Source organism: Nylanderia fulva, unplaced genomic scaffold (genome assembly GCF_048542155.1).
Source record: "Nylanderia fulva isolate GAGA-0341 unplaced genomic scaffold, ASM4854215v1 Scaffold47, whole genome shotgun sequence".
In the NCBI taxonomy this organism is placed as follows: Eukaryota; Metazoa; Arthropoda; class Insecta; order Hymenoptera; family Formicidae; genus Nylanderia; species Nylanderia fulva.
Genome location: NW_028190554.1, coordinates 187,487 through 213,177, shown reverse-complemented (window position 1 = coordinate 213,177; position 25,691 = coordinate 187,487). Strand labels below are relative to the sequence as shown.

Sequence of the window (25,691 nt, the reverse complement as noted above, 5' to 3'; positions counted from 1 at the left end):
ACCGAATAATTTAGTTGATTTAACGAAAGCCGCGAAATAACGATTTATTTGCATATCAGACATCCGTATATTCGATCGCGTGCGAACGAATCCGAACGAATCTTGTTAAATTTGATTTCTATCACTGTACATATATATAGAAATTTCAATGTGTCGCCTCTTTAAAAAATGCACGATAATATTAAACTTTGAATTTTCAATAGTCTAAAATAAAAAAAGTGTATATGTATGTCTATACATTGGATAAAAGAATAATGCATCATTTATGAATAATTAAATAATGTGTGTGCAAAAACAAAATGCCTTCAAATTTTTGTTTGGAGGCAGTTTATTTAATATATAATGTTCCCTTTCGTAATCTGCGTGTGTATATTTTATATAGAAAATATCTTTCTCTCATATATTTTTACGCATATATATAATGGTTTAACATTTGCATGGATGAAACGTTGACTTTATAATAAATTAGACTATCTAATATGTATAACCTTCTTTATGAAACGTGATATTTTATGTCGAAACAATATAAACGCATAATAAAAGATTCATTAGCATAAAATGAAAATGGTTAAAAGCATATTTCCATTAAAGAGACACACACGTACACACTCAAGTATTACTTAACAATATTATTTCTATATTGTGCGTAAATTGTGCTATCGCTTTTGATCGCTGTCATTTAATCTGCTTTTTTATAATGCATGACCACAAATTAAAAATGTAAAGAGTGAAGTCTTTTGCGTGGTGTCAACACAATAGAACACAAAGATTATATTAATCCGTGTTAATCAATAATAAATCTATGATGATATAATAATCAATAAAAATTTGAGCATATTATAAATTTACGAGAAAATTTTGTTGGTGCATGAATTTTTTAATGAAATTTTCAGCTTAGTCCGGAATAACGAAAAACGCGTGCAATTTTAGATAAAAATGCTTGAAAAAAAATGCGTAAATTATTATTATTTGACTTTTTGAAATAATACAAAGCGCGGAGCACATAACGGGATAACGTTTCGACGATCGTAAGTGAAAGTTCGCATTTCCAGCGGCGAGAGAAACAATGGTCCCACCCTAGTGAAAACATTCCAACCGAAAAGTGCAGAAGGGTCGCCATTTCGCCCCTCTTTATTTTCGATTCGTGTTCTCCCATCTCCCATGGCATGTGTCACCGCGTACTTTTCTTAGTTCCAAGTACCACTATTGTTGACAACTTCCTCCGTGGCTGTCTTAACAGGGTACTTTCCCTCTATTGCGGACGTACTTTTCGTTGACTCATCCGCGATTCAAGGACCCTTATTTGGCAACCTTCAAACGCCTCTTTATATCTTTCCATTTATAATTCGCATAAATGGTGCCATAAATTGACATGTAAATGTTACATATAAAGACAAAATCAAGAATTAGTTATATTTATATATTATAAAGCTTATTATATTAATTTTATTATAGCATTTTTATATTTTCTTTGCTCTCTCTCTTTGTTCTATGAAAAAATAAAATATATTTCCATATATAATAAATAAAATCGATATTGTAGAAAAATTTTTCACACCTATACACATAGTGTATTTAATTTAATTATAAAATATTTATACAAGTTACATTTTAAATCATTTATATAATTTAATTTTATTTAATAATTATAACTAGGCATTTTACTCAAGCAAAATATTATTACAATTTTGAATTTCTCACTGGACATTAATTAAAAACAATTAGGTGTTACTGTTCAAAATACCGTCAAGTGCAATGCTAATTCGACAACAACCGTAGAAGTTGTCAGATGGAGAAAATTAAAAGACTTGCATCCGATAAGAGAAAAGAAATGAGAGAAATTAGAGAAATTAAAGAAGATAAGGAGCGGGAATCTCTCGTTTTCTAAAAAATTTCATTCTAAACGTGACCATTTCGAAAATGTAGTCTTATCAAGTAGCGATTCCATGTAATGCAGAAAATAGTCACTGAGTTAGAAAATCGTTTTCATCGATTGACCATTTGCTTATCCTCCCTTCTTCCATCGTCTTTTGCTTTTCTCTACGCGAGTACGTATATATACATATATAACTTGAGCACATACATTTGTCCGCGTAGGTAGGTAGAGATATAGGTAGGTATATAAGTATGCGCTTGATCCGTTGCCAAGAAAACTCCACCTCGGTTCCACCTATCTCAAATCAAGTTTTCGCTCATATTTTCTCGCCGCCAATATTTCCGCCTTGCTTCCTGCGCTCTACCGGAAAGCTTTGCTCCGGCATATGAAACATCCACCAATATTTCGGGCAAATAATCCTTAGTCACACAGCGCGTGCATTCTCGTAAATTCGAGACCGAACGTAATTTTCGGACTTTTATTGCGTTTTTTATGCGTCTGATTTCCATTTCGAAAGTTCTCTTGTATGATCGGTTGGGAATGTTCGTAGAACTGTTACGAACTGTTACACGAACTATATAAATTATACAGTAAATGCAAAGTATATCGCAACTTTTAACAAAAAAGAAATTGGAGTTGGCAAGGTAATTTACAATGCTTACGATACTTTGCATGGTAAAATAAAATCCCGAGTTTTGAAAACTCTTTGTCTAAAAGCGTTAATAAATTATTTCTGCGCTGTAATTTCCATTATACCTCCATGTATGTATGTGCGTATATAATTTAAAATTATAATAATCCATATACGTATATATAAATTGTGCAGGAATATTACACGTTCTCGAAGTCACACATGCATGATCGCGTAGTTATTGCACGTGATATTTTACGTTAATTCTCTGCCCATATATGCTTCCAAATACAGAGACAAATATACTAGCTGCGCGTTGCGAAATGCAAGATCCGCAATACATTGTGGAAATGTATACGCTATGTGGAAAATGTATATGCACAGCAGAGCAGAGAATATTACATTCGCGAAGACAATGAGACGAAAGCAAACCGCGCGGAAACTCTGTAGTACCATCAACGTGTCAATCAATCCCTCACTTCGGGAACACCCCAGCCGGGTAACATTATCAAAACCCGCTTTCGGAGTTATGAAGATTGCACGTAATGCACTTTAGACTCTCGAAGCTACACACGTAAACGCAAGAGACCATCGCCGGCGCTCTCAGTCTACGACATATAGAAGAGAGGAAAAAGTAGGTGCGAGAGAAGATGGCATCTGTGATGGCATCAGCTTTATGCTTTATGCTTTATGGATGTAGCTTGTATCCGCACGTGACACCGTACGCCCGCGGACATGATGTATGTCCTTGTTTGTTCTACAAATGATAACGTCGCCTTCGGAGCTCTCGGGGAGTTTTCTTGTTCTGGTAACGTAGCGGACGATCGAAGACAAATTCGTTTCTTCTCCCGGTCATATATTCTTCTTGAAAGTAATCCTGGTTGTACATAAAATAAGGTCGCCCTTCCCACCCCCACTCCTCCTCATTTATTTACGGATCATACATTTATATTTCTGCCACGACGCGGTTGACATTGACGTGTACCGTGGGTATCTAGTTTGAAAATAGGGCGTAATTTGGAATTTTTTTATTTTACGACATATTTTCGCTTCCATGAAATATTATTAATATGCTCATCGATATTATACTTTTTCAAAAAGAACTCTATGTTGTACACGAATATTCATAAAAATCCTTTGATGTAAAATTAAAAATAAACTGCTTTACTTTACACATACTATAATGCCCGAGTTTTGATATTATTAGGATATTTCCTGACTCAAATTTCATATTATTCGGATTTCAAATCCATTCTGACATTTTTATTGGACTCTTTGGGTGTATATATATATCCGGATTTCAACAGCTAAATCCGGATTTTTCGAATATTCGGATTATCCGGATATCTGGACAACTGAAATGTGTAACGATTATTTTTCATATAAAATTTAAGCAGCTCTCTCTCTTTGATTTTTTATAAAATAAATCAATAAGCTTTCAAAAAATTTTGAAAAAAAATGACAAAATTGCTTCTTGCAACATCTGTAAAAATGTAAGTAAGGAGTTAAAAAGATATAATTCTCGAGAGAAAGCCATGTATTTCAAAGTTATGTAATAATTTTATAATCCATGAAATTTTATACTATATGTGTTTTTATATACTATGTGTTATATAGAATCACGTTTCTAAAATACGATACACATTTACGTTTGTTTCTCAAAGAATAACGGCGAGCGACTTCTGTGACTCCACCATCTCTCTAGCTTCTTTCCGCCCATTATTTTTTATCTTATTCTTATATACAGAAACAAAAGGTGCAGCTATGTCAGACAACAAAAGATAAGCTTTATCTACATTAAGAGCAACATAGTCGTAATATTTTTAGCACAAACAGCAATAATAATTTTTTTTGTCATATACAATATAACAAAATAATATGGAAGGTATTTCGATATACTTGTGTTATATAGAATAAATAATAAAAAAATTTTCCCTTTAATATTATTAAGGCGAACCTATTAATTATTCAAGATTAAATACTTGTCACTTGTCAGTTAAATTATATAGCGACACGTTATTAATTTTATAATTTATACAAATAATTTAAATATAAAAAAAATATAAAAAATAGTAAAATATAAAAAAAAAGTTGAGATTTGTCTATTTACACGCTATTAAAAATATCTTGATGAAATATATGTCTTATTAATTCAAGTGATACTTGTTGTTTTAGATCGAGGACAATTCGCAGTATAGTGTGCAACACTACAAAGTTTCTCACGAAAACGACACACAATCTACGAAGTCGCAGATACGTTTTAAAGTGACGGAGAGCATGTTTCGCAATGGACGTTTACACCTACGCTGCACGGCCTCCATCGCAGACGTTTATCGGAAATCGGTGGACATCGACATCGCCGAGGACAGACCTCGTCTCGCATCCATCACCGGCGTAAAATCACCACCGTACGGTGGTGAGTAATTATCAATTATATAATATTATATCTACATACTATTCTCTATTCTAATCTTGTTATCTTTAAGAATCCTTTATTAAAAGCCTATATATTTTACAATACATGTATGATATAAGTTCTGTCTTTCCAAATTATTTAATTTATGGATATGTTAGCAAAGCGATATTTGTATTGATAAAGACTGTCGTACAGTTGAAACGTTTACTAATTATCATTTGTATTATTTTCATGACGTAGAATAAATTGTTAACACCTAATTAATTAGCTCGTTAAGTTGGCCTTTTAATTTATAATTTATTTTAATTTTACACGAGCCGAATTTTATTTTTCATTATATATATTTAAGAATCCTTTTTAGTCGCTCGAAAAATAATACATGTTTTTTTATAGAAAAAATAGTAGAACTATTTTTTCTGTCTTTTTATACTTAATAGTTCTACTATTTTTTCTGTCTTTTTATATTTCAACGCAATAATAAAATCGTACGATGAATTCTATCGAAATGTCTATCTTAGATTAAGTAATATCAAATATAAATATATCAGATATTCAAGAAATTATTTTTATTTTTATAATAGACCGACTATTTATCTCGTCATAATTTAATTTTGGAAATTATATATTTGAAAAATTATTAGTAGAGCTATATAGTATAATAATACAAATTATCTATAAACTACGTGAGTATTTAAAGACTCTGAACTAGACAGATCGTAGACACTTCTCGTTTTCTGTGTATTGTCCTAAAGTTTCTGAGATATATAATACTCTGTAATCGCAATCGAATAAATGACACTCATCAAATTTACAATGAACAAAAATTTAACTCACACACATATTTCTGCGAAGATCGATATTTTAAAAAAGAAATAAGTGGCAATGGTAAACAGAAAGGCTGTCACAGCAGCGAGAGCATACTTTCTAAGCCATATATTGGCCCTTCGTCATGACAATGAATCAATGCAGCATCGATAGCAGCGCGATCAACTATCTTCGACGGTACAAAGCTATGAAACCGGAACGAGCATTAGTTCGATATATCTATTGCAACTGGTAGTCAAGCGTGAGCTTACGAGTCGCGCGATGCCATTGAACTGAACGAACTTTGTTGATCAAGCTAAATGGGACGGCACAGCGCGTATAAATGCTCTTTCTATGCGCGAGTAACACACGTCAAACGCGATGAACCGAGTTGTGCAGTTGGATCTCAAATTTAACGAGGCAAACTATCTTTTTTCTTCTCTCTGTCTATAACAATATCAATTTTTTGTCACATATATATATATATACTTATTATAATATATTTATATTATTTTATATATATATATATATATTTCATTTATTATTCTATTATAGTATATATATTTTTATTATTTATTAATTATATATTTATTATATTATTTTATATATTTATATTATTATTTATATATTTTTATGAGAATTATCGATTGCAACGAGTAATAATGGTAACTCACATACGTATGAAATACGCGCATAATAATCGATATCGCGACTCGAGTGCTGATTTGCAGTCGTCTAATAAAATACGATGTACGATCTTTTCCTCTCTATCGTAATTTTCGAGACGAATATTCGATTTCCATGGTTGCATGCAGTTTCGCGAGATATGCAGACAACGAGGGGTGGTTCTTTCTGAGAGAACGCGAGTGTAATAAGAGGCTAAGAGCGAAAATAACATTTATGGCCTCTGCGACCCCATGAATGTATCGAACCATGTGCAATCTTTCACGTGAATCACGCTGTCCAGCGACAGTTATGCGTTCTTCGCGCTCGTATCAGTCGCTCGCCAAGAAATCGCAGGGGCTACGATTGTTCCAACTGACAAAGCATAACCATTATCCGGTTACGGAAAATGCTCTCGCATCCGTCTCTTCCCGATCGAATCACTCCACGGCGATTCATCTGTCACTCCGATTTAATACGTGTCTTATTTCCGACTTCCCACTTCCACCCTTCGAATCGCGTCGCGCGTGCAATCGCATGTAAACGTAAAAGTTGCGAAAGCAAATTCATTCCCCTTCGGAAGCAGAAGGATGACTCATGGGGAATATCTCTCGCTGCGATTGCGCACGTCTCAATGATCTTTACGATACGTAATATAGCGATCAATAAATGCAATAAAAGGATAATTTATATCGTATATTATTTCGAAAATCATATTGTTGATGTAGATTTCAATTATATAATTAATCTACTCGAAGAATATAGAGGAGAGAATTGCTTAAATCATTAATTATATACTTGAGATATTTTTCTATTTGATACTAAGAATAAATTAATATATTCTAAGTCTTTATATAACATAGTGTATAACGTTTCGTCTAAATAGTTTTACGAATGAAAATAATAAATAATTAATTGAGAAAAATATAATTGATTTAATAATATAAATATATTTATAAACATATTAAAAACAAATAAGGAATCATCCAGCCTATAATAATTATGAAATATTTATATTATATCAATTGATACTTCTTGATTAAAATCATATTTCAAATCTTTCTCTTATATACATATTGTACATGCCTTATGTATCTAGCAATTAATAATCATATATTTAAAAACATCCCTCGGAAAAGTACCGTGACAATCTTGGAAAGTTGCGGGATATTCTTTCTGACGCGTCCTTCTTTTCCATCTCCCAGGAGAGATTTACTCAGGACTGATAAAGAGCCGCACTATTTTTCTAAAGATTTTTAAATTACCGAGCGGTTTATAAATAGGGGATTATAGCGAGACGGTAGCGTTGCGTTATATACACTATATTTCCTCCCCGCGTGCACAAAGCCCGCAAAACTTCCTGAAGATCCTTCGCCGCGAGCCATTAATCAATGACGAAGAGAGGTAAGGCCGAGTTACCAAGCTATTTGATTGACACCATAAAGATCGTTAATAGCAAGAGTGCCATCGTATCAGGGCGAGTGGCGTACACATTTATCACACAAAATGTCGGTAACAGCAATTTATACAAACACAGGGATATGGTGCACGGTGTATCCCTCATTCGCGTAATTTAACGATGATTAAACTGCGCCTCATTACAAGAGGCAACAAAATGTAATTGAAATCGCGTGCCGTCCGATATCGATCGCTCTCTGTTAGCGCTTATTTGTACGCATAACGCAGACGAGACTTCTCTTGCGGAACCATATTTACGTAAAATACATATCCAAGAGCCTTGTTTGAGTATTAATTAAAACCCTCTGGCGCACAAATGAAATATGTCGATTGCTTGCGCGTCACTTGATCGCGTAATAATATCCGCGTGCTTGTGCAAAGGATATTAAATAATAAAATAAGAACAACGCGACCGATATGACTCGGGATTATTTTCGCTGTATACAAAAACCTACTCCGTAGAGAGGAGGCCAGCTATTTCTCTCGTCTCTGAAATTGTCGGCTCACTTAGGTCCTGCCTTCCTCCGGCGCTATTAATCAATGAGGAATTCAGCAATTAACGCTCCGGTTTTATTAACGTTCCGCGGGAGTTTCGTCGCGTATAGGCGTTATTTATGTGCGTGTATGTACATGCGACCGATATTTTTGGAAATATATTTCGTCAAGTATCAGTTTGCATTTCTTTCACTAACAAATATAATTTTTATGTATAATTAAAAATATATATGAGACAAAAAGTGCAAATTGAAAAATATATATTACGCAAACGTCCTCGTCTGTGAAATTTTTTCAGTAAAAAAAAGAAAATAGCCATACGAATATAATAACAGGATTGATTCTCATAATATTATATGAGAAATAAATTTTTAATAAATATTCAAAAAATATCAAGTATCAACAATGAGATGGATACCGATGATGAAATACACACTTTCAATAAATTATCTCAATATCCCAGAAAAATCGATCGTAAATTCAATCTGTAATCGGAGCTTACCTACTCGCCCGCTAATCGAAGATATCGATTCGATGAAAAATCTTTTGACCTGAATAAAATCTATCGCGTAGCTCGCGCTAATAAAAATAAATTATTTACAAAAGCAAGCGAATAATTTCGTTCGTTCGGAAGCGACGATTCTTCGAAACGTGTTCTCTCGCACGGAGTGAATCATCAGCGCGATTTACGGTTTACATTGTCACGATTACAGGACCGATTTCATGGTCGAAGTCGCTATATTCGCGGATGGGGGATGCGATAAAAATGCACCGCCATTCTCGGCGTGATCGGGGATTTCATCGATGGCGTCGATGGTGCCTACTCTTAGTCGTCGATACCATTACTTCGCAGTAAAAAGAGCGTAAACGTGACGTTAGGACTTAGCGCGAGTCTACAATCCCCGTTTGCTTTCGCTATCCTTCGCGGATCCTTCTCAACCCCCGATAGTTCGTCGAACTCCGTTTCTCTTTTATGTCATCGTGGCGACGCCGACGTCGTCTTTTGTTGGCAAAACGAGCCAAGAAACCTATTAAAAATCCCATGCTCTCGAGTCTTAATAACGTTACTGATTGTTCAGTGGTGATACTCGCGCGCGACGAGATTACACGAGACAGGGAAAAACTTATCGCGGACAGCAGCGTAATTCCGAGCGATATCTCGCTCGTTTAATGCAAATTATTGAGCTTTCAATCACCGGCATGATGACTCCTACGATTTTAGCTCGCTCGTGCTGATAAAATGACGTATTTGCCGTTAAATTTATCACGAGACTGTGCCATATTCAATATTGTATAATATTGCTGCCTCGGAGATACACAATCGTGGTTAAATAATATGCAATATTTTTCATAAATTGCAGTGATAGTAATAAACTTTGATGTTAAATTTTATTAATTATATGGTAAATGTGTGTGTGTGCTGACTAATCAAATATTTGATTTGTAAAAAGAGTAACAAATTATACCATAAAATCATATCAGCTCTTTTATAAGCAATATTCATTTCGTGGAGAAAAATATATGTAGATAAAATATGTATTGATTTATTTCTTATATTATAAATAATTTCATGACATTTAAAATACGTAATTGTTGAAATGCATAAAATTGTTTTATAATAATTTTACAAATATTTTACGTCTCTTTTAATGCCAAATTTTAATTATTAATAGAACAATTAAATTTACTGTATCTCTCTTCTGATACGTAAACACGAAGTAATTTAGCTTACCACAATATTTACTAAACATATCTCTTGCTTCTAGCCAAAACTGTATATCGCAAATCCGAAATGCTCCGGCAAGTGTACTTGCTGGAGTCTAGTACGTACGAGTGGACTCGTATCTGAGTTCGAAGTAGTTACTGTGTTGACACTGTTCGGCCGTGAAGATACGAGTAAATATAACGGAAATTGTGCGCGACGGAATGCGCCTTCTTGAATTATATATACAACAAATATAAGATATTAAAAAGTATAAAAATATATTATCAATTTAAAATATATAATATATATAGTTACATACTCTACTTTTTTTTTATCAAATTTGCATTATTGTAAATAATTGCTTCTTTTAAACTAAAATCTTAAAATTCAAATTATATTTGTCAATTATTATTAATTTAATTTTGAATTATAATTGATAAAATACAAATTATAATAAAAAAAAATGACTCTCAAAAATAAATTTGAAATGAGAAAAGTACATGAAATTTATAAATCACAATAAATGATTTCCATCGAATATAATATTTGTTAACTATTATTATTTAATTATAAACAAAATACAAATTACAACAAAAAAAATAACTCTCTGAAAAAATAAATTTAGAAATAGAAATAAAAATACAATTTCGCAAACGCGTATACGCACACACATGAAATTTGTAAATTGCAATGAATGAATTTCATCGAATAATATTAAAATGGTGAAACACAAAAAGAGTTTGACGATTCGAATAAGAGAAGGGTATATGCCCAGGGCGATCATAATTCATAAATCGTAGCGAGTTTCGAGTCGAGTCGAGCAATCGCACGTACTTTCTTTTTTTCTCACGAATTTGCATATCCGGTTGTGCTCGCGGCTCACGAAAATTTGCATGGCCGGCTGCACAGTCCGGTAATGGAATTGGTATGGCAGTCTATAATCCGCATTGAGATCGACCGTCTGTTCAACCCGAAAATCAAGCGGTCTACCATCTACGATCGATACCGATAATAACGTACACGTGCGGTATGACAATATGGTGAAACCGGAAGATTAGAAATTCCGTCGCGCATCCCATCAAGCAAAAGCTATTGGAAATACATATATATGATGGACAGAGCTTTATATAATATCAACTCGGAATTTGAAATAAATAGAAACGCAGTAAAGAGATCAAATCAATCTGCATTTCTTAAAGCATCTATTGCAAACTGTTGTGAACGAAAACCCTTTTCGTTGCGCAAACAATATCAAATTTGTTCCATACTTTATTTAATATATCAGAAATCTTTGTTTTACTCTAAAACTAAATGTAAGAGAAACGAAGAACTTGATTATGCAATCAAGAAAGGATTGCATCTTGGAAAATCAACCGATATATATATATATATATATATATATACATATATATACTCGATATTTCGAATATCTATAGAAATTCCAAGTGCACGATACAAACAATGAGCAGATTAGAAATTCCGCTGTATCCATGTCCAATCATTTCCGTGAAAGAGAAACGCCGGCAGGGATAGTCGTTAATATTCATCTCCGGCTGCCGGCACTCTTTAGATTCGTCCTGTCCCCAGAATTGGAAAGGAATCGTAGCTCGATACGTCTCCGGTAAGAAGACAGCCCGTCCCTTTTTCTTTTCCTTTTTCTTTTTTTTTCTCCTCTTCGTGCTCCTCGAGAACCCGTTCTCGTCCTTTTCCTGCAAGGAATCGGCACCCCATTGGTAGGATATACGTTTCGCATTATCGATGCGAACCGAGTTCGTAGCCGCGCACTTCTCGAAGGTATCCCGGAATAGTAAGAAGTAAGCACCCGGGCGTGCGCGCGAATGTCGAAGTCTCTACAAAGTGAGGAAAGGGCTGCGGAGAAGTGGCAGAAGAATGCGAAGCGAAACTTGGACGCCGGAGGAAGGAAAAGCATTACAGGAGGAAAGGGGAAAAAAAGTCTCTCTCTCTCTTTCTCCGCGTGAAGAGATTCACTTCGATTAGTAAGTTGGCGGCGTAAGCTCCATCTCCATCCGTCCGGACGGATCTCGCTTCTTGGACATTCGCGAGAAATTTTTTCTCAGTCCAATATCGTTACGTACGCGCCCTGCAAATTGGGAGATGAAATTCGAAAAGTTTAGCGAAACGTGAATTTAATGAGAGAATTAGATATTTTTTTTTTCTCAGCGAGAGATGTTAATAACGACGATAAGGAGGGAAGAAGCGCGTTAAGATATCTATATTAATAATATAATCCCAAGGAAATTTGAGACTTTGCAAATTAGCGTCATAAAATAGGAGGAACATGTAACTATCGCAGAGAGATCCGAAAACGTATAGCCATGTCATTATACCTTGACGAAACGCACGCTAATGCGAAACGCTTCGATGAGCACCATAGTTGCTCAATTTGCCAACTCTCACGAAAGGGAAGGAAAACAGACGAGGTGAGATCCCTTGCTCATTATTTCGACGAAAGTTTCTCAACGCAAACTCTCTTAGATTTTCTGTTCATTTGCACAAAGATAACTCGGAAAACAAATTCTATTCATCCTGCGCATTATGAGTTTATAATTAACGCATAATAAGTTTATATCGGAATATTTCATGTAATAGTCTATATGTCGCCAAGATAAAGAACTTTTAATTTTTCGTGCATATACGTATGAAAATTATTTCCTCATCATATTCATGGTTATTCCATTTTTTAAATAATTTTTATATTATACTAAAAAATACAAATAATATATTTTTTTAATAAAGTCTCTACATATTTTCATTGAATTAAACTGCAGCCATATGTGAAAATTTCTTTCATAAATTGAACTGCAGGACATCGAGTGTTTTACAATGTCTACACATGCTTTACATAACCATACTAATATTGATTAATAAACACTGCATATTTAATTATCAATTGTAATCGTTTTAATGATGAATCCATTAAGGCTTATCAATTATGTACAGTATGTTAATATGCATCAGGATCCATGTTTATTTATACAAGTTAAAATAACGTCGGAAAATAATGTTCATGTCTATCGGCAAAAATAAATGATCATTAATAATATATTTTCTTTCCCAGTAATATTAATTCTTCTCGTAATATAGATTAATTATATATACCTCTGCATAAGAACACAATTATTTTTTTGATCCCGGTGAAATGTTCCGGAGATGTATTTCGAAATTACTTTCTTCGATACGAGTGCTAGTCATTGTATCGATTCCGCGTTTCAATCAGCGAGAATTTTTTTCTCCTGGCATAAATGTTTCATTTGCATGCAAATAATGTCTGCGTTCATGCAGTTCTGGAACCTTTGTCTTGCTTTACTATCGGTTCAGGTGCAAATTCGCGATAGTCTAATTCCATCGTCTACAAATTGCGCTAAGCCGACGTGTATGGAAGTGTATGATATTTGTGTACCAAATTATACCAATTTTGCGACGTTTTCTTTCTTTATCTATTGAGTTTTTTAGTCAAATTGAGATCAATTTTTCTCGAATAAAAATCTAATTAATACAATTATATATTATTCTCATTATAATTCCTTTTCAAAAATTTTTCAACATTCAATATTGATACGTTTATCAATTATTATGACACGTCTTTATATATACATAATGTTAATGAAGGATTTAAAGAAATTTAATCGTAAACAATTCCACGAATCGCGCGTTGCAAAGTCGCTGTCAACAAAAAAGAACTGCATGAATTTGATCGAATTTGATGCGAAAGATTTGATAAACCGCGTGACGATGCACGATGAAATCTGCATGTTCTAACAATCAGAACGAAACGATTTCAAGTATCCCACGAATTGGCAACTTGATTGAACGTGGAAATGAGTTATCAGAAATGGAAATCAAATTTCGAAACAGGAAACGATAGATACAGTCCAAAATCGACTAGTAAGTTCGTCGCGAATGCGATGCAATATATCTCGCTTTATCCGCTGGCATGATCATACTTCGCGACAGTTGCATGTTGCGAGTACTAACTAGATCATACATATTCGTGACGAAGTACTTCATTTATTCGCTTTCATTATCTCTTTATTCCGTCAGAAATCTTTCATCATTCTCTCTTACGTTATATTTTATGTTTTATATAAAAAAGGATTCATATGGATATATCTTTATTAATACGATGTACTCTATTAAGACAATGAAAAATGAATATATTACCCGTCTCAAAACATAAATTTAGATAGCACAAACAATTTGAAAAATTAATAAAGAGCTTTAATTAATAACGCATAAATAAAGCAGACTATACAAAATGCAAAAATTATGATTTAAAGATGTTATAATAAATTGATGCATTTCGTTGCAAGAAGACTTATTTAAAGTGATAATAACGCGTGTTGTTAAAATTAATAATAAAAAAAAAATCCAACAATACGATGCACTTTTTGTTTCAGCTAACAGCCAAAAGTTACAAACGTATATCAAAGAAAAAAACTTGTTTTTGACAGAAAAAAGCTTTTACGCCTGGCCATTGAAATAGTTATGAAATTCTGAAGAGTGACAGCCTAAATAAAAGGGTTAATTCCCCTGTGGGCCGATTTTTCCAACTTCTCGGTAAGTTTTTCCTGATAGATAGCATATTTGCGTCTCTTTTCAGATAAGTTCTAAAAAAAAGAGACAAAGAAATGCTACTTGTCGCGTAAAACTTATCAAGAGTTGGAACAACCGGTCCTGTTTGTATCACGTCTTCCTCTCACTCTCTCGCCGACCCGGTTACTAGGAACCTCTTTCCTAGTTGCTTCTGCGCTTCGATACGTGTTTATCCTAAGCGATTCAGCGACATACATACGTATATAACGTTGTAATGTGTCACACGTGGCGTCGAGAATATATAATGACAGGAGGATGCGAGGGATGCGCGTCCGAGTCCCTCTCTTTAGTCGCATTCGAGAGAAGGCGAACGGCGTTGCGGCACTCGAGGTGAAATTTCAGGCTTCCGAAAGCCGACATTTCCGATTCGACGCGACCCGACAAATAATTGGCCATCCGCCAAACACAGACTCTACACGTGCTAAACGTCATCGCTAGGCGAACTCGCTCGGAGAACGCGCCGATGCGATGCGACGACGAATTTCGTTTCGTGATTTCCGTCGCGTCGCGTTGTACCCACGGCAGACATGTGACGATGGACGCGTAATTCACGCGATGACACGCCGAAAGCAATAGTCACCGTACATACAATATATATATATATATAAAAATTTTATATATATATATATATATAAAATACATGTATATAGTCAACGATTGTTTGTGTACAACTACGCTTATTCACTTTTGTTACGTAGAAAACTCGTGTCAACAACTGTTTCCGGCCGAGAGATTTTCTATCGATAACGAACGATATTTCTTAAACTTGCTCGCGACGTATTGTCACAGTAATTCATGAAGAAGTGATTAGTATATGAGGAACAATTATTTGCAGATGCAGAATTGTATTAAATGATATATCTGCAAGCATTATAATTATTTTCCTTTTTCATTTTTGTTTCATTATTTCTGCGAATTTTTAATCCGTAATATTAATTGATGTATCATTTCTAATATATGTATTTTTTTCGTATATTTTAAACTTTTCTCATTTATACAAATTCTCAAATAAATAATACAATGTTAATATAAATATAAGAGTGAGAACTAATTAAACAATTAAATCTATCGATGCGTAGAAACGTTTACCATATTGCAACTGCAATATTAATTTTGCAGCTTATCTAATTCGCTATTATAACGCAGTAATAGTTAAATGGGGCAATGGTCTGCGGTTTAATTGGGTAACGGGTTAAGCACACACAGATGCTATTTACCACGAGCTAAGTGAACCGTAACGAAGGTAGCCCATCGAATGAAGTACTTCGGAGATCGATTGAGAAGAGGACACGTGTCGTTAACAAAGTAATTTTTCAAACGAACAAGCATTATTCCTGAGTTAAACCGATAAGTGAGCTTTATCGAATGTACACGTCGGCAAAACAAATTCCATATATATATATTTATATATATATATATATAAAATCGTTCTTTATTCGCGCATATATACATATATGTGTGTAGGTATATGTACATATACATTAAATGAAGAAGCAGAAATTATATCGCTCATATCCCACATCGCTAATTAGAGATAATTTCCCGAGCGTGACGTGCATAAAATATCGTTATTCTCGTAATTAAAAGTGTAAAGCTTCTAGTTTGCGTCCGCTCGATAACTTTTCGAATTATTTCGAGAAGCGAATTTTATATATGTAGTTATACAAGCACATTATATCCGAGCATTCCACTCTTTTTCACCCATTTAGTAATGATTAATATTTCATGCGCGCTTTATGTGAAATTCTGTTCCTATAGGATTCATAAAAACTATATTTGCAGAGGGTAAAATCGCGATGACATTGTCTTGTATCTCAGAACATAGAAAAGTAATATCCGTTCACTCTATAACTCGTTGGGTGCGAAGAAAACTTACGCTTCTCCGGAGTATATGTTCTTAAAAATTGATGCTTTTATCATGAAGCAGAATTGATGAAGTCGGTGGAAACTTCTACATTACGCTTTTTTCTCAAGATAACGTTAATCTATTGTAATGTAAACAAAGTTATGACATCTCTGCGAGAGACCCTCGTTCTCTCTTTCTCTCTCCCTCTCTATCTCGTGAGAGAAATTAAATAAGAAAAACCGAGCGCGTTTTATAAAAACATCTAACTAAATCTCTCTTTGTTTTCTCTTCTTATTTTTAAAAAGGAGAATTTTCAATTTCATCTGCATCGTGCGATAATATTTGTTCTATGAAGCATATAAGTGTCATAAACGACTTGATATATTTGCGGTGCAGTAAAATTATTTAACAATTCCAAAAATGTATTTGAATCACTCAAATTATTTTTAATTCCCTATACATGTCCTTATTAGACCCGATGACATATGGCGAAAGCCTGAGGAAACTACGGGTCGATGTACGTACAACGAAGAATCGTAAATCTTCAACCGAAGCATTTACGAACATAGTTGTACACTAGAATCCAATTTTCTTTTTAGGACAAACTTTTCAACTGCGCTCATGGCTATAATATTGAATAGGTATTGTCGTGATGAATTAAAAACAAATTTATAAATTTAAATAAATTTACCGTAAATTGTACAATATATATATATGTATATATAAGATTAAATAAAAGACTATAAATGAGAATATTAAAATGGAGCGTTGCAAATACTTTGTTATTAATTTTACAAAATAAAATAATTCCACACTTTTATTGCGCAGTTAGTTTAATTCTCGTATAAATCTGTTAAAATGGAGAAAAAGATATGTTTAAAGAACGTTCACCAATTTCGTGCTTCGTTACAAAACAACGAAGCACATAACAGCAAAGATACAAAACGATATCTAATCGGATTAAGAAGCGATAGTGCAGATTGCAATGTCGCTTGCAGTAGCATGAAAAAGGTTGAGATCAAGTGGGATCTTATGAGAGTTGTTCTCTTGTTCAACGAAATATAATAAATAGCATGTTGTGACCAATTCTGGCAGACCTCCAGACTGTTGCAGACATGAATCGTCGTTGGAAGTTATAAAAGGAATATGTGCTCAGGGATGTAATATTCGAAGGTGTAATCGAAAATATAATGGTGCGCGAAATATAAAACGGTGCAATAACAAAAGGTTCTTGTATTAAAGCGATAAGAATTTAAATATCTAATTAACAGGAAATGGGCTATTAGTTCTTAGAATTTAAATAGACCATCTATACGGCATTTTAAAAGAAAATGTAAAATCGACTATAACGTGCAAAGAGTTTTGCGAAGAATTTTATTTGAAATCTCTATAGTTGTACGTGTGTGCTCTCTTTCACGACAAGCCGGATTTCCCGGAATATTTTCTCGCTTCTGACATAATGAAATATATACAGCTAAATTGACTTCCTGTTATTCAAGTATACGTATTAATCTCACAAGTGCCACTTTTTCTCCTCTCATAACTAGAAGTAGCACTGTCCCCCAACGAGTTTATTAATCCGATGGGCCATGAGTGTAGAAATACGTAGTTGAACGTCGGTAGATTTATCACGCCAGCGGACGAAGACGAATGTTCCGTAAAAATTAATGACTATTACACCTACGCAATAACGAAAGCACGCGCGGAAAGAATTATTCGATCTATTGTTCTGTGCGGTCACAACATAATGTGCGATTATTAATAAAACAGATTCGCAAAATCAGATTTTAAAATGAATATTAATTGATAGGAATAAATATTAATTGATAGATCTAATATATATGTGTGTGTGTGTGTCGATGATATTTTAATAGCCAATTTTTGAACGATTATAATAAATGATCTTTATTTAAAGGTATTTTTTAAATTTTCTTTTAATTTTTCTTGTAAAACTACAATAATCTATTAAATATGAAAATATAATTGTTAATAAAAATATAGAAATGACAAGTTGGTATCGCATACGCAGTGTTTATATCGCGTATCTATTTTCATTTAATTGAATTCGTAGCGGGTCAAGCGTGAGAACTTTAAATTGCGAGATTATCTTCGAAATCCAGTCGCTAAAACTTAAATCCTATAAAAAAAAAATCTTTCTCGTTTCCATTATAATTCGAAATAATTCTTTTCGCCGCTTCGGTTATCTGTAAATTGATTAGCAAAGTCTGTTTAAAAAGTCGACTTTAAGTGTTGCGTAAAGACGATTAAAGTGTAACATCGCAAACTTGTTAATCTCGTTGAAAAATTGTAGATAGGTAGCAGTATAGCTGAATTATGATCCGCGGAAAGGAAGAGCGAAATTACAACGGCTATAACTACAGTTCGCGCTCGTTTCAGACTTCACAAGCGCAACCGTTCAAATTATTTCCTCGTTCTAGGGGAAATTACTATCGTGCACTTTTTGCATCCCAGGTTCTTTGCACCTTCCCCGCCGACGTTATCCGACGGGCGACCGGCACGGCCCTTCCGGTAATTTGCTTTTTCCCTCCTGGTTTGCTTCCCTTCCTTTCTGCAGCGTGCTGCCCGCTACTCTTCCTCTTTCTTGAAAATTTAATCGCGGAGCCGCGACGTCGCCTTTAATGCGATTCTTCGCCGCGCGTTCCTTCTTTTACCTTGCCTCGTTTTACCGAAGTTTTATTTCATGCCGTCGACATCCGCCGACGCGGACTTTCTAAAAGAGCCATCCGCGTCCGTTGCGGTTAATAACGGCAACCTTCTTCAAAGGACACTCGCTTTCAAGATCTCGCGCGGAGAGAAAAAAAAAAGCACCCTGGTGTTTCGAAATTACAGCATCGATCGTTTAATATCCACCAGGGCCATCGAGAAGCCGGAATAAATCGGTTTTCGATATTAACGAATGCCATTCTATGGATTGGTTAGCGAAATTAAATACGTTCTCCAGTTTGTATGGAACGGAATCACGGTCTGAATTTTGCAATCGTAAGCTGAATGCGAGAACCAATTTCGACTCTCATTCAATTTCGCCTTGCTTCGACTCCCCCGTTCAAATACGTTAACGTTTTAAACATGCTTACAAAGAAACGTATAATACATTACCTATCTAATCAGTCGTGAAGTCACGAGTTAATACAAGACTTTCGTAATTTTTCTAAGAAGTTTCATCTTTTTTGTCCTATAACGATTTCACGAAGATCGGAATAAGAAAATTGATCTTTATCGAGATTTACAGAATAACATGGTTATAAAAATATATATGCAATAAATTAATACTTTTGGACAATTAATATGAAAAATTGAATTGTGATTCGTATGATAAAAATGAATATACGAAAGTTGAATTTTTTATATTTTCTCGCTATTTAACTATATTACTACAATGCGCATGGACGAAATCAACAACTCAAATTACTGTCTGCCCGTTTCACGTCGAATCAAATTACTTAGCCGTTGGCAGTACATAGGGTCGTTAATTGCGAAGGAAACTTCTCAAAAGATGCTTAAGTTCGGCAAAACTTTCTCTCCTCTCTTAGGCTCGTCCTCAAATTTACATTTTGCACGTTCTAGCGAAGAAGAAGACTTTGCAGTCTACGGCGACTTTTACCAATGCAGTGCCATCGGCGGGTATAATTAAACTTGTCGTATATTCTTTCGGGACATCGTTTCTATTATTCGCGAGAACGGCACGCGCGCACAAGAGAGAAAGAGAGAGAGAAGAGAGAACACGCCGACACGTTCCATAAAATTTCATTACCCTTCCGCGGTTCGTTAACATGCGACTACTTTCTGTTGAGCAGGAGCGAACGGATGCGCCGGACAGAATTGGCCCTGGAATGGTAATCGCGGTGCGGCGATAATAATAGCCGTCGCGGCGGCTACCCTGTTCCTGATGATGACATCGCTGACGATGACGGTACCCCCGATAACGTATGTACTGTCGAGGAACGAGCCGACAGTTAGCAGGTAGCTCGCGAGCACCCTCCATGAAGATATCGCTGCCACTGTCTGATCCGATTACACATCGTCCATGTAAAACCTAGTAGTCTAGGGCTTCCAGTTATGTATGTTACTATGTATAGAATAGATAGTCGAATAACGATGATTTTTATTCTCTCGAGGAGCCTACGAAACACGGAGAAGATTGGCGTTACGCTATAAGCGAATCGATCGCAAGATTATCCATAACTCGTATACCGTTTACTTTTGAACGTGTTGTCTTTCGATGTAAATTGTTGATCGCTGTAAAAACGAAGAAGGGAAAAAAACGAACGGCAGTGATGAGGTAATGTCCGAGGTGTAGACGAAAATCAACCTACCGCGACTCTAAAGCAACGAAGTGAACGTGAAATCGTTAACCAAGCTATAAGAGATCAGCTGCATTTTTGTGATTAAAGCATACGACAGATGTTTCGAAGAAAGAAAAACGATGGAGGTTCGACTTTCGTTCACGTTTTCATTTGAATTCTCCGACGAAAACATAAATGCGATATTGATTAGTGATCGGAGTGTTCACAAAGTGTCAAATATAGATTATATACAGGGGTAATTATAATAACTGAGATATACATATATATATATATATATATATATATATATATACATATATATATATATAAAATAACGTTAGCGCAGTAACGAGCGGCGTTCTGCTCAATATTCGCTCCTTTTATGATGTCTGACAGAAAATGCATCACGATAGGTACCGATTTGTAATCTGTACAAATTGTAATAAATTATAATACGAACTGTACATACGAGATTTCCTGCCTTACTTAACTCGCATAACTGCGTATTTTACCTAATTTACTTTCTTATTACATTTTTAATATTTACACAGCAGAATCCCCTTTTCCATCCTAGAATAGAAGATAAATTCAAACTCGCGAGGTAAGTGCATCTTATTATCTAGCTACATTATCTCCGTTGTGTATTTATCTTTTCTTGTAACGATCATCTCATTGGCCTATACATACATCTGCTGCAGCACTTTCATTAAAGATTTAGTATTCGTATGTATGTATATATTTTGCTCGCCGTATAAACACTCACAATCGGAGAGTAAAGTAAACCGGAATAATTTCAAATTCGTGTGCTTTTAAGGCTAAGCCTCAATCTAGAAGATGCTTTTAAACTTTCATACCTTCAAAGCGAGTTAACATTGACTCATTCACTTTACACGAGTACACGTTTACACGAAGCAATCTTAGCCTTCTCGTCATCAGTATAAAAATAATTATTAACCTGCTACATCGGCCTTATCTCTACGCTTTATCTCTACGAAAATGTTTCTGCATCCTACTTTCTTGTGTTTCGCAGAAACATTTTAACTTTTACAACTGCCTATGTCAAAGTTTACGAGGATTTTAATTGAATTAATCTTGCATCAGATCAAAGTATGTAATATTTGAAAGCATTTCTTTCTTCAAGAGCAAAAATATATAAAGATTTATTCGTTATATAATATGTTAAAACAGCTTTTTATCAGTTTGTGTAAATGAGATTTCTTAAACTGAGAATACGTGAGCTTCTTTTAAACGTTTACTGTTATTTAAAATGTTACTTCAGTTGTGAAAAAAAAAAATACGATAAAAATATAATAAACTTTTATTCTTTCAAATATCACAAGATATTATTTCTGTACAATTTTCTAATGTATTTTTGCATAAATTTTTATAGCATTTTTCAAGAATGTCATAATTTTTTGAGAAAATGCGACGAGTTTGAGAAGTCTCGCTGAAAGCTAAATACAATTTTACGGAATAAGGAAGGAAAGGAAAAGAGAGAAGAAGGAAAAAGAAACGAGAGAGAAGTCACGAAAGTAGACGCGCGTGAGCGGATTAGCCACTCCAAAGGGATTGGCAAATTGCAGGAACCGGCTTATAAGTGTTTCCACCCGTAAATTAGGTCGTCCGTAATTCCGCCTCTTCCGCGAGACCGATGTATAACAGAAACCTGCAGAGCTGCAGGTGGTAAGATATAAGACGAAAACGTAATTGCGATCGCCGTGAAATTGACGTTAATCAAACAAGCACGGGAATGTAACGACGCGACGTAGGGCAGTAGCCGCCATTCGGTCCACTCGGTTCGTCGTCGAAATTAAAACTCGGCTACGGCTATGCGGTATGGGTCGCACGTGTCTGACGTGTCGCACGTGCCGCACGTGCGGTTCCACTACTTAACATCGCGTGACACATGGCCGGCAGAAGCCTTGATTCAGACTACTTGCTCCGACATTTCATACTTTATCGCCTCGCTTATTCGAATTATCGTTACATTTTCAGCATTACATCAGCAGTACAAGCAGTTATAAACGCAAAAAAAAAATAAAATAAAAAATATATATGTATTGGGTTGTTCAAAAAGTTATTGCGTTTTTTTCATTTGATTTTCAGGTGCGTTTATTTAATATACGTAATGAACATTAATCAATAATATATTGGCCGTTTTGTTCAATGACCTTTTGCCATCTCTCGGGCAATTTCATAATACCGCGTTCATAAAACTTCCTATCTTTCTCTGCGAGAAACTTGTCAAGGTGCTGTTTGATGAGGTCTTCAGAAGCAAACGTTTTACCGTTCAAGGAGTTTTGCAAGGAGCGAAATAGATGGAAGTCTGATGGCGCAAGGTCTGGGCTATATGGTGGATGTGGCAACACATCCCAACCAAGCTGCAATAATTTTTGCCGAGTGACCAAACTTGTGTGTGGTCTCGCATCGTCGTGGTGAAACACCACACCCTTACGATTGATCAGCTCGGGACGTTTCTGTGCGATGGCATCACTTAATTTCTGTAGCTGCTCACAGTAGACATCGGAATTGATCGTTTTATTCTGTGGAAGCAGCTCATAGAAGACTGGTCCCTTCCAATCCCACCAGATTAACAGCATCACCTTCTTTTGGTGGATGTCCGCCTTTGCTTGCCTTTCCGGTGCTTCATCTCGCTTACTCCAACTCCTTTTTCGGCTCACATTGTTGTAGACAATCCATTTTTCGTCGCCCGTGATCATACGCTTCAAGAACGGATCGTTTTCTTCGCGTTTGGTGAGTTGATCGCAGACGTTCATACGCTTTGTCAGATGAATTTCTTTCAACTCATGCGGTACCCAAATATCGAGCTTCTTCACGAAACCAAGCGATTTCAAATGTCCATGAACACTTCCAATGGACACTTTTAGAGCGGTAGCAAGCTCCCGAACCGTTGAATGCTTATTTGCTTGCACCAATGCCTTGATTTTATCGTCGTCAATCTCGGAAGGCCTACCGGAGCGATGAGCGTCTTTAACCGAAAAATCACCACCACGGAATCGGGCGAACCAGTTCTGGCACTGACGTTTTTCAATGACATTTCTGCCGTAAACTTGACGCAACTCTTCCCTTGCTTCAGTTGCTTTCTTCCCTTTTTTAAAGTAATAAAGCAAAATATGGCGAATATGCTCTTCAAAATTCTCCATGTTTAAACTACAATTGCAAGCACAAAACTCGACTAAATTGCGTCAACTTTTTTTTTGGTTTTTAGGTTAAGTGTCAACAACAAAATGTGCATAAACATTTGACATTCATGGCACGCTCAGATACAAATAAATGTGGACAGCGCTATCTATTGGAAAAAAACGCAATGACTTTTTGAACAACCCAATATATACATATTATGTACATATACATATATATAATAATAATATACCTATGTAAATATAATTATTTCAAGTAATGTACAAAAAAGATGAACACAATCAAAAATTCTTCTATTTAAAATAAACATATTGTAATTCTAATTGAAATTAATATAATTCAATGTAAATTAATATGTTGTACGTGTATATAAATAAAATAATAATTAAATTTTAAATCGGAAGTTAAAATATAAGAGAAATTTGTTAAATAATTTTTATGTAAAATATAAATAATTGAAAAGTAACACATTTATCTCAATATAATTTCAACTTTTCCTAATTAAGTTAATATAACAATGTATATAATATATAGTAGAGGTTCTGCTGTTCTGTTGTTTCTAATGCATTAATAGTAATAACAGAATATCTCAGAACTTTCACAAGAATTATACTCCTGTAGTATAATATATAATTTGCATTGATATACTGAATAGTTTACTACCACCTCTCGAGTATTCTATTTCAATAATTGAAGAATTAATACCTCTCCCCAAGAGTATTAAGGACAACCGCGCGAATATCTTGAAGCAGGTCTTATCGTAAAGCCCTGGACATCTTATCCGATGAAAGTTTATACCGAACTGAAACTATCTATTACTCCTAGAGTTCGTTGAATTGTGTTCCGGAAAGAAGAAGAAGAAGAAGAAGAAGAAGAAGACAAAGAGGAACAGGGAAAAGCTGCAGATCGCCATTCCGATACTTAATCCACTCGGCTACGAGGCATCAAATTACTTTTAGTAGAATCTAAAAGCCTTGCTTTCCAAAAATGTCTCGTTATTTCATAAAACTGTCACTTACATGTGCAATTTATTCAGATTTGTTCAAGTATTTATACAAATAATATTCGAAATACATTTGCATCTTATTTGTTTGTCATTATTGAATATTTTTGTCATTATCATAACATAAGTATACATATTTTTTAGTATAGAAATAAAATATTTTTTTAGTATCAATAATATAATTTTAACATACTTTTAATACATAATTATAATACTACAAGTATTATAATACATTTTTTATAAATTTGGTTTTGTGTGCCTGGATATTTTTCGTTTCTCTGATAAATATTTCATGTTTGATAAATATCTTGAAAATAATCTTTTTTATATAACACATAATTTATTAAATCCATTAATAAATGTAATCAAATAAATCGATAAGAATCTACTTCTAAGATGTTGCAACTTGTTGTTTATATGTGCGTATGTATATATATATATATATATATATATATATATATGTATGTAAAACAAACAGTGTGCCATCAATTTACTTCGTAAAAATTTGTATACGCATAGTAAAAATCGGAAAGCATTGGGCCATCTCGTTAACGATTTCTGCAATTCAAGCACGCTTTCAATAACTGGATGCATCAAAATCCGTAACCAGTGATGATAGCTACCGTTCGTTACATTCATGTTAGTTATCTCCAAGCGACCAGTTTCGTCCAATTAAAGTCACGTAACAAGAACGACTGAAGAATACAAATCGTA

The 25,691-nt window shown here is 34.5% G+C and overlaps 1 protein-coding gene and 1 long non-coding RNA gene across 2 annotated transcripts in view; one reads left to right on the top strand and one right to left on the bottom strand.

Annotated features, from left to right (window-relative positions):
• The window catches only part of LOC114930043 (uncharacterized), a 97,032-nt gene extending 75,756 nt beyond the window's left edge, over positions 1-21,276 (top strand). Inside the window, exons 5-6 of the mRNA XM_029301780.2 lie at positions 4,683-4,923; positions 20,324-21,276. Coding sequence (XP_029157613.2) covers positions 4,683-4,923; positions 20,324-20,493 — 411 coding nt within the window. The 3' untranslated portion in view covers positions 20,494-21,276. The remainder of the gene's footprint in view (positions 1-4,682; positions 4,924-20,323) is intronic.
• Positions 1-25,691, bottom strand: part of LOC146721459 (uncharacterized) — a 226,235-nt gene that overhangs the window by 105,967 nt on the left and 94,577 nt on the right. The gene's annotated exons all lie outside the window — the stretch shown is intronic.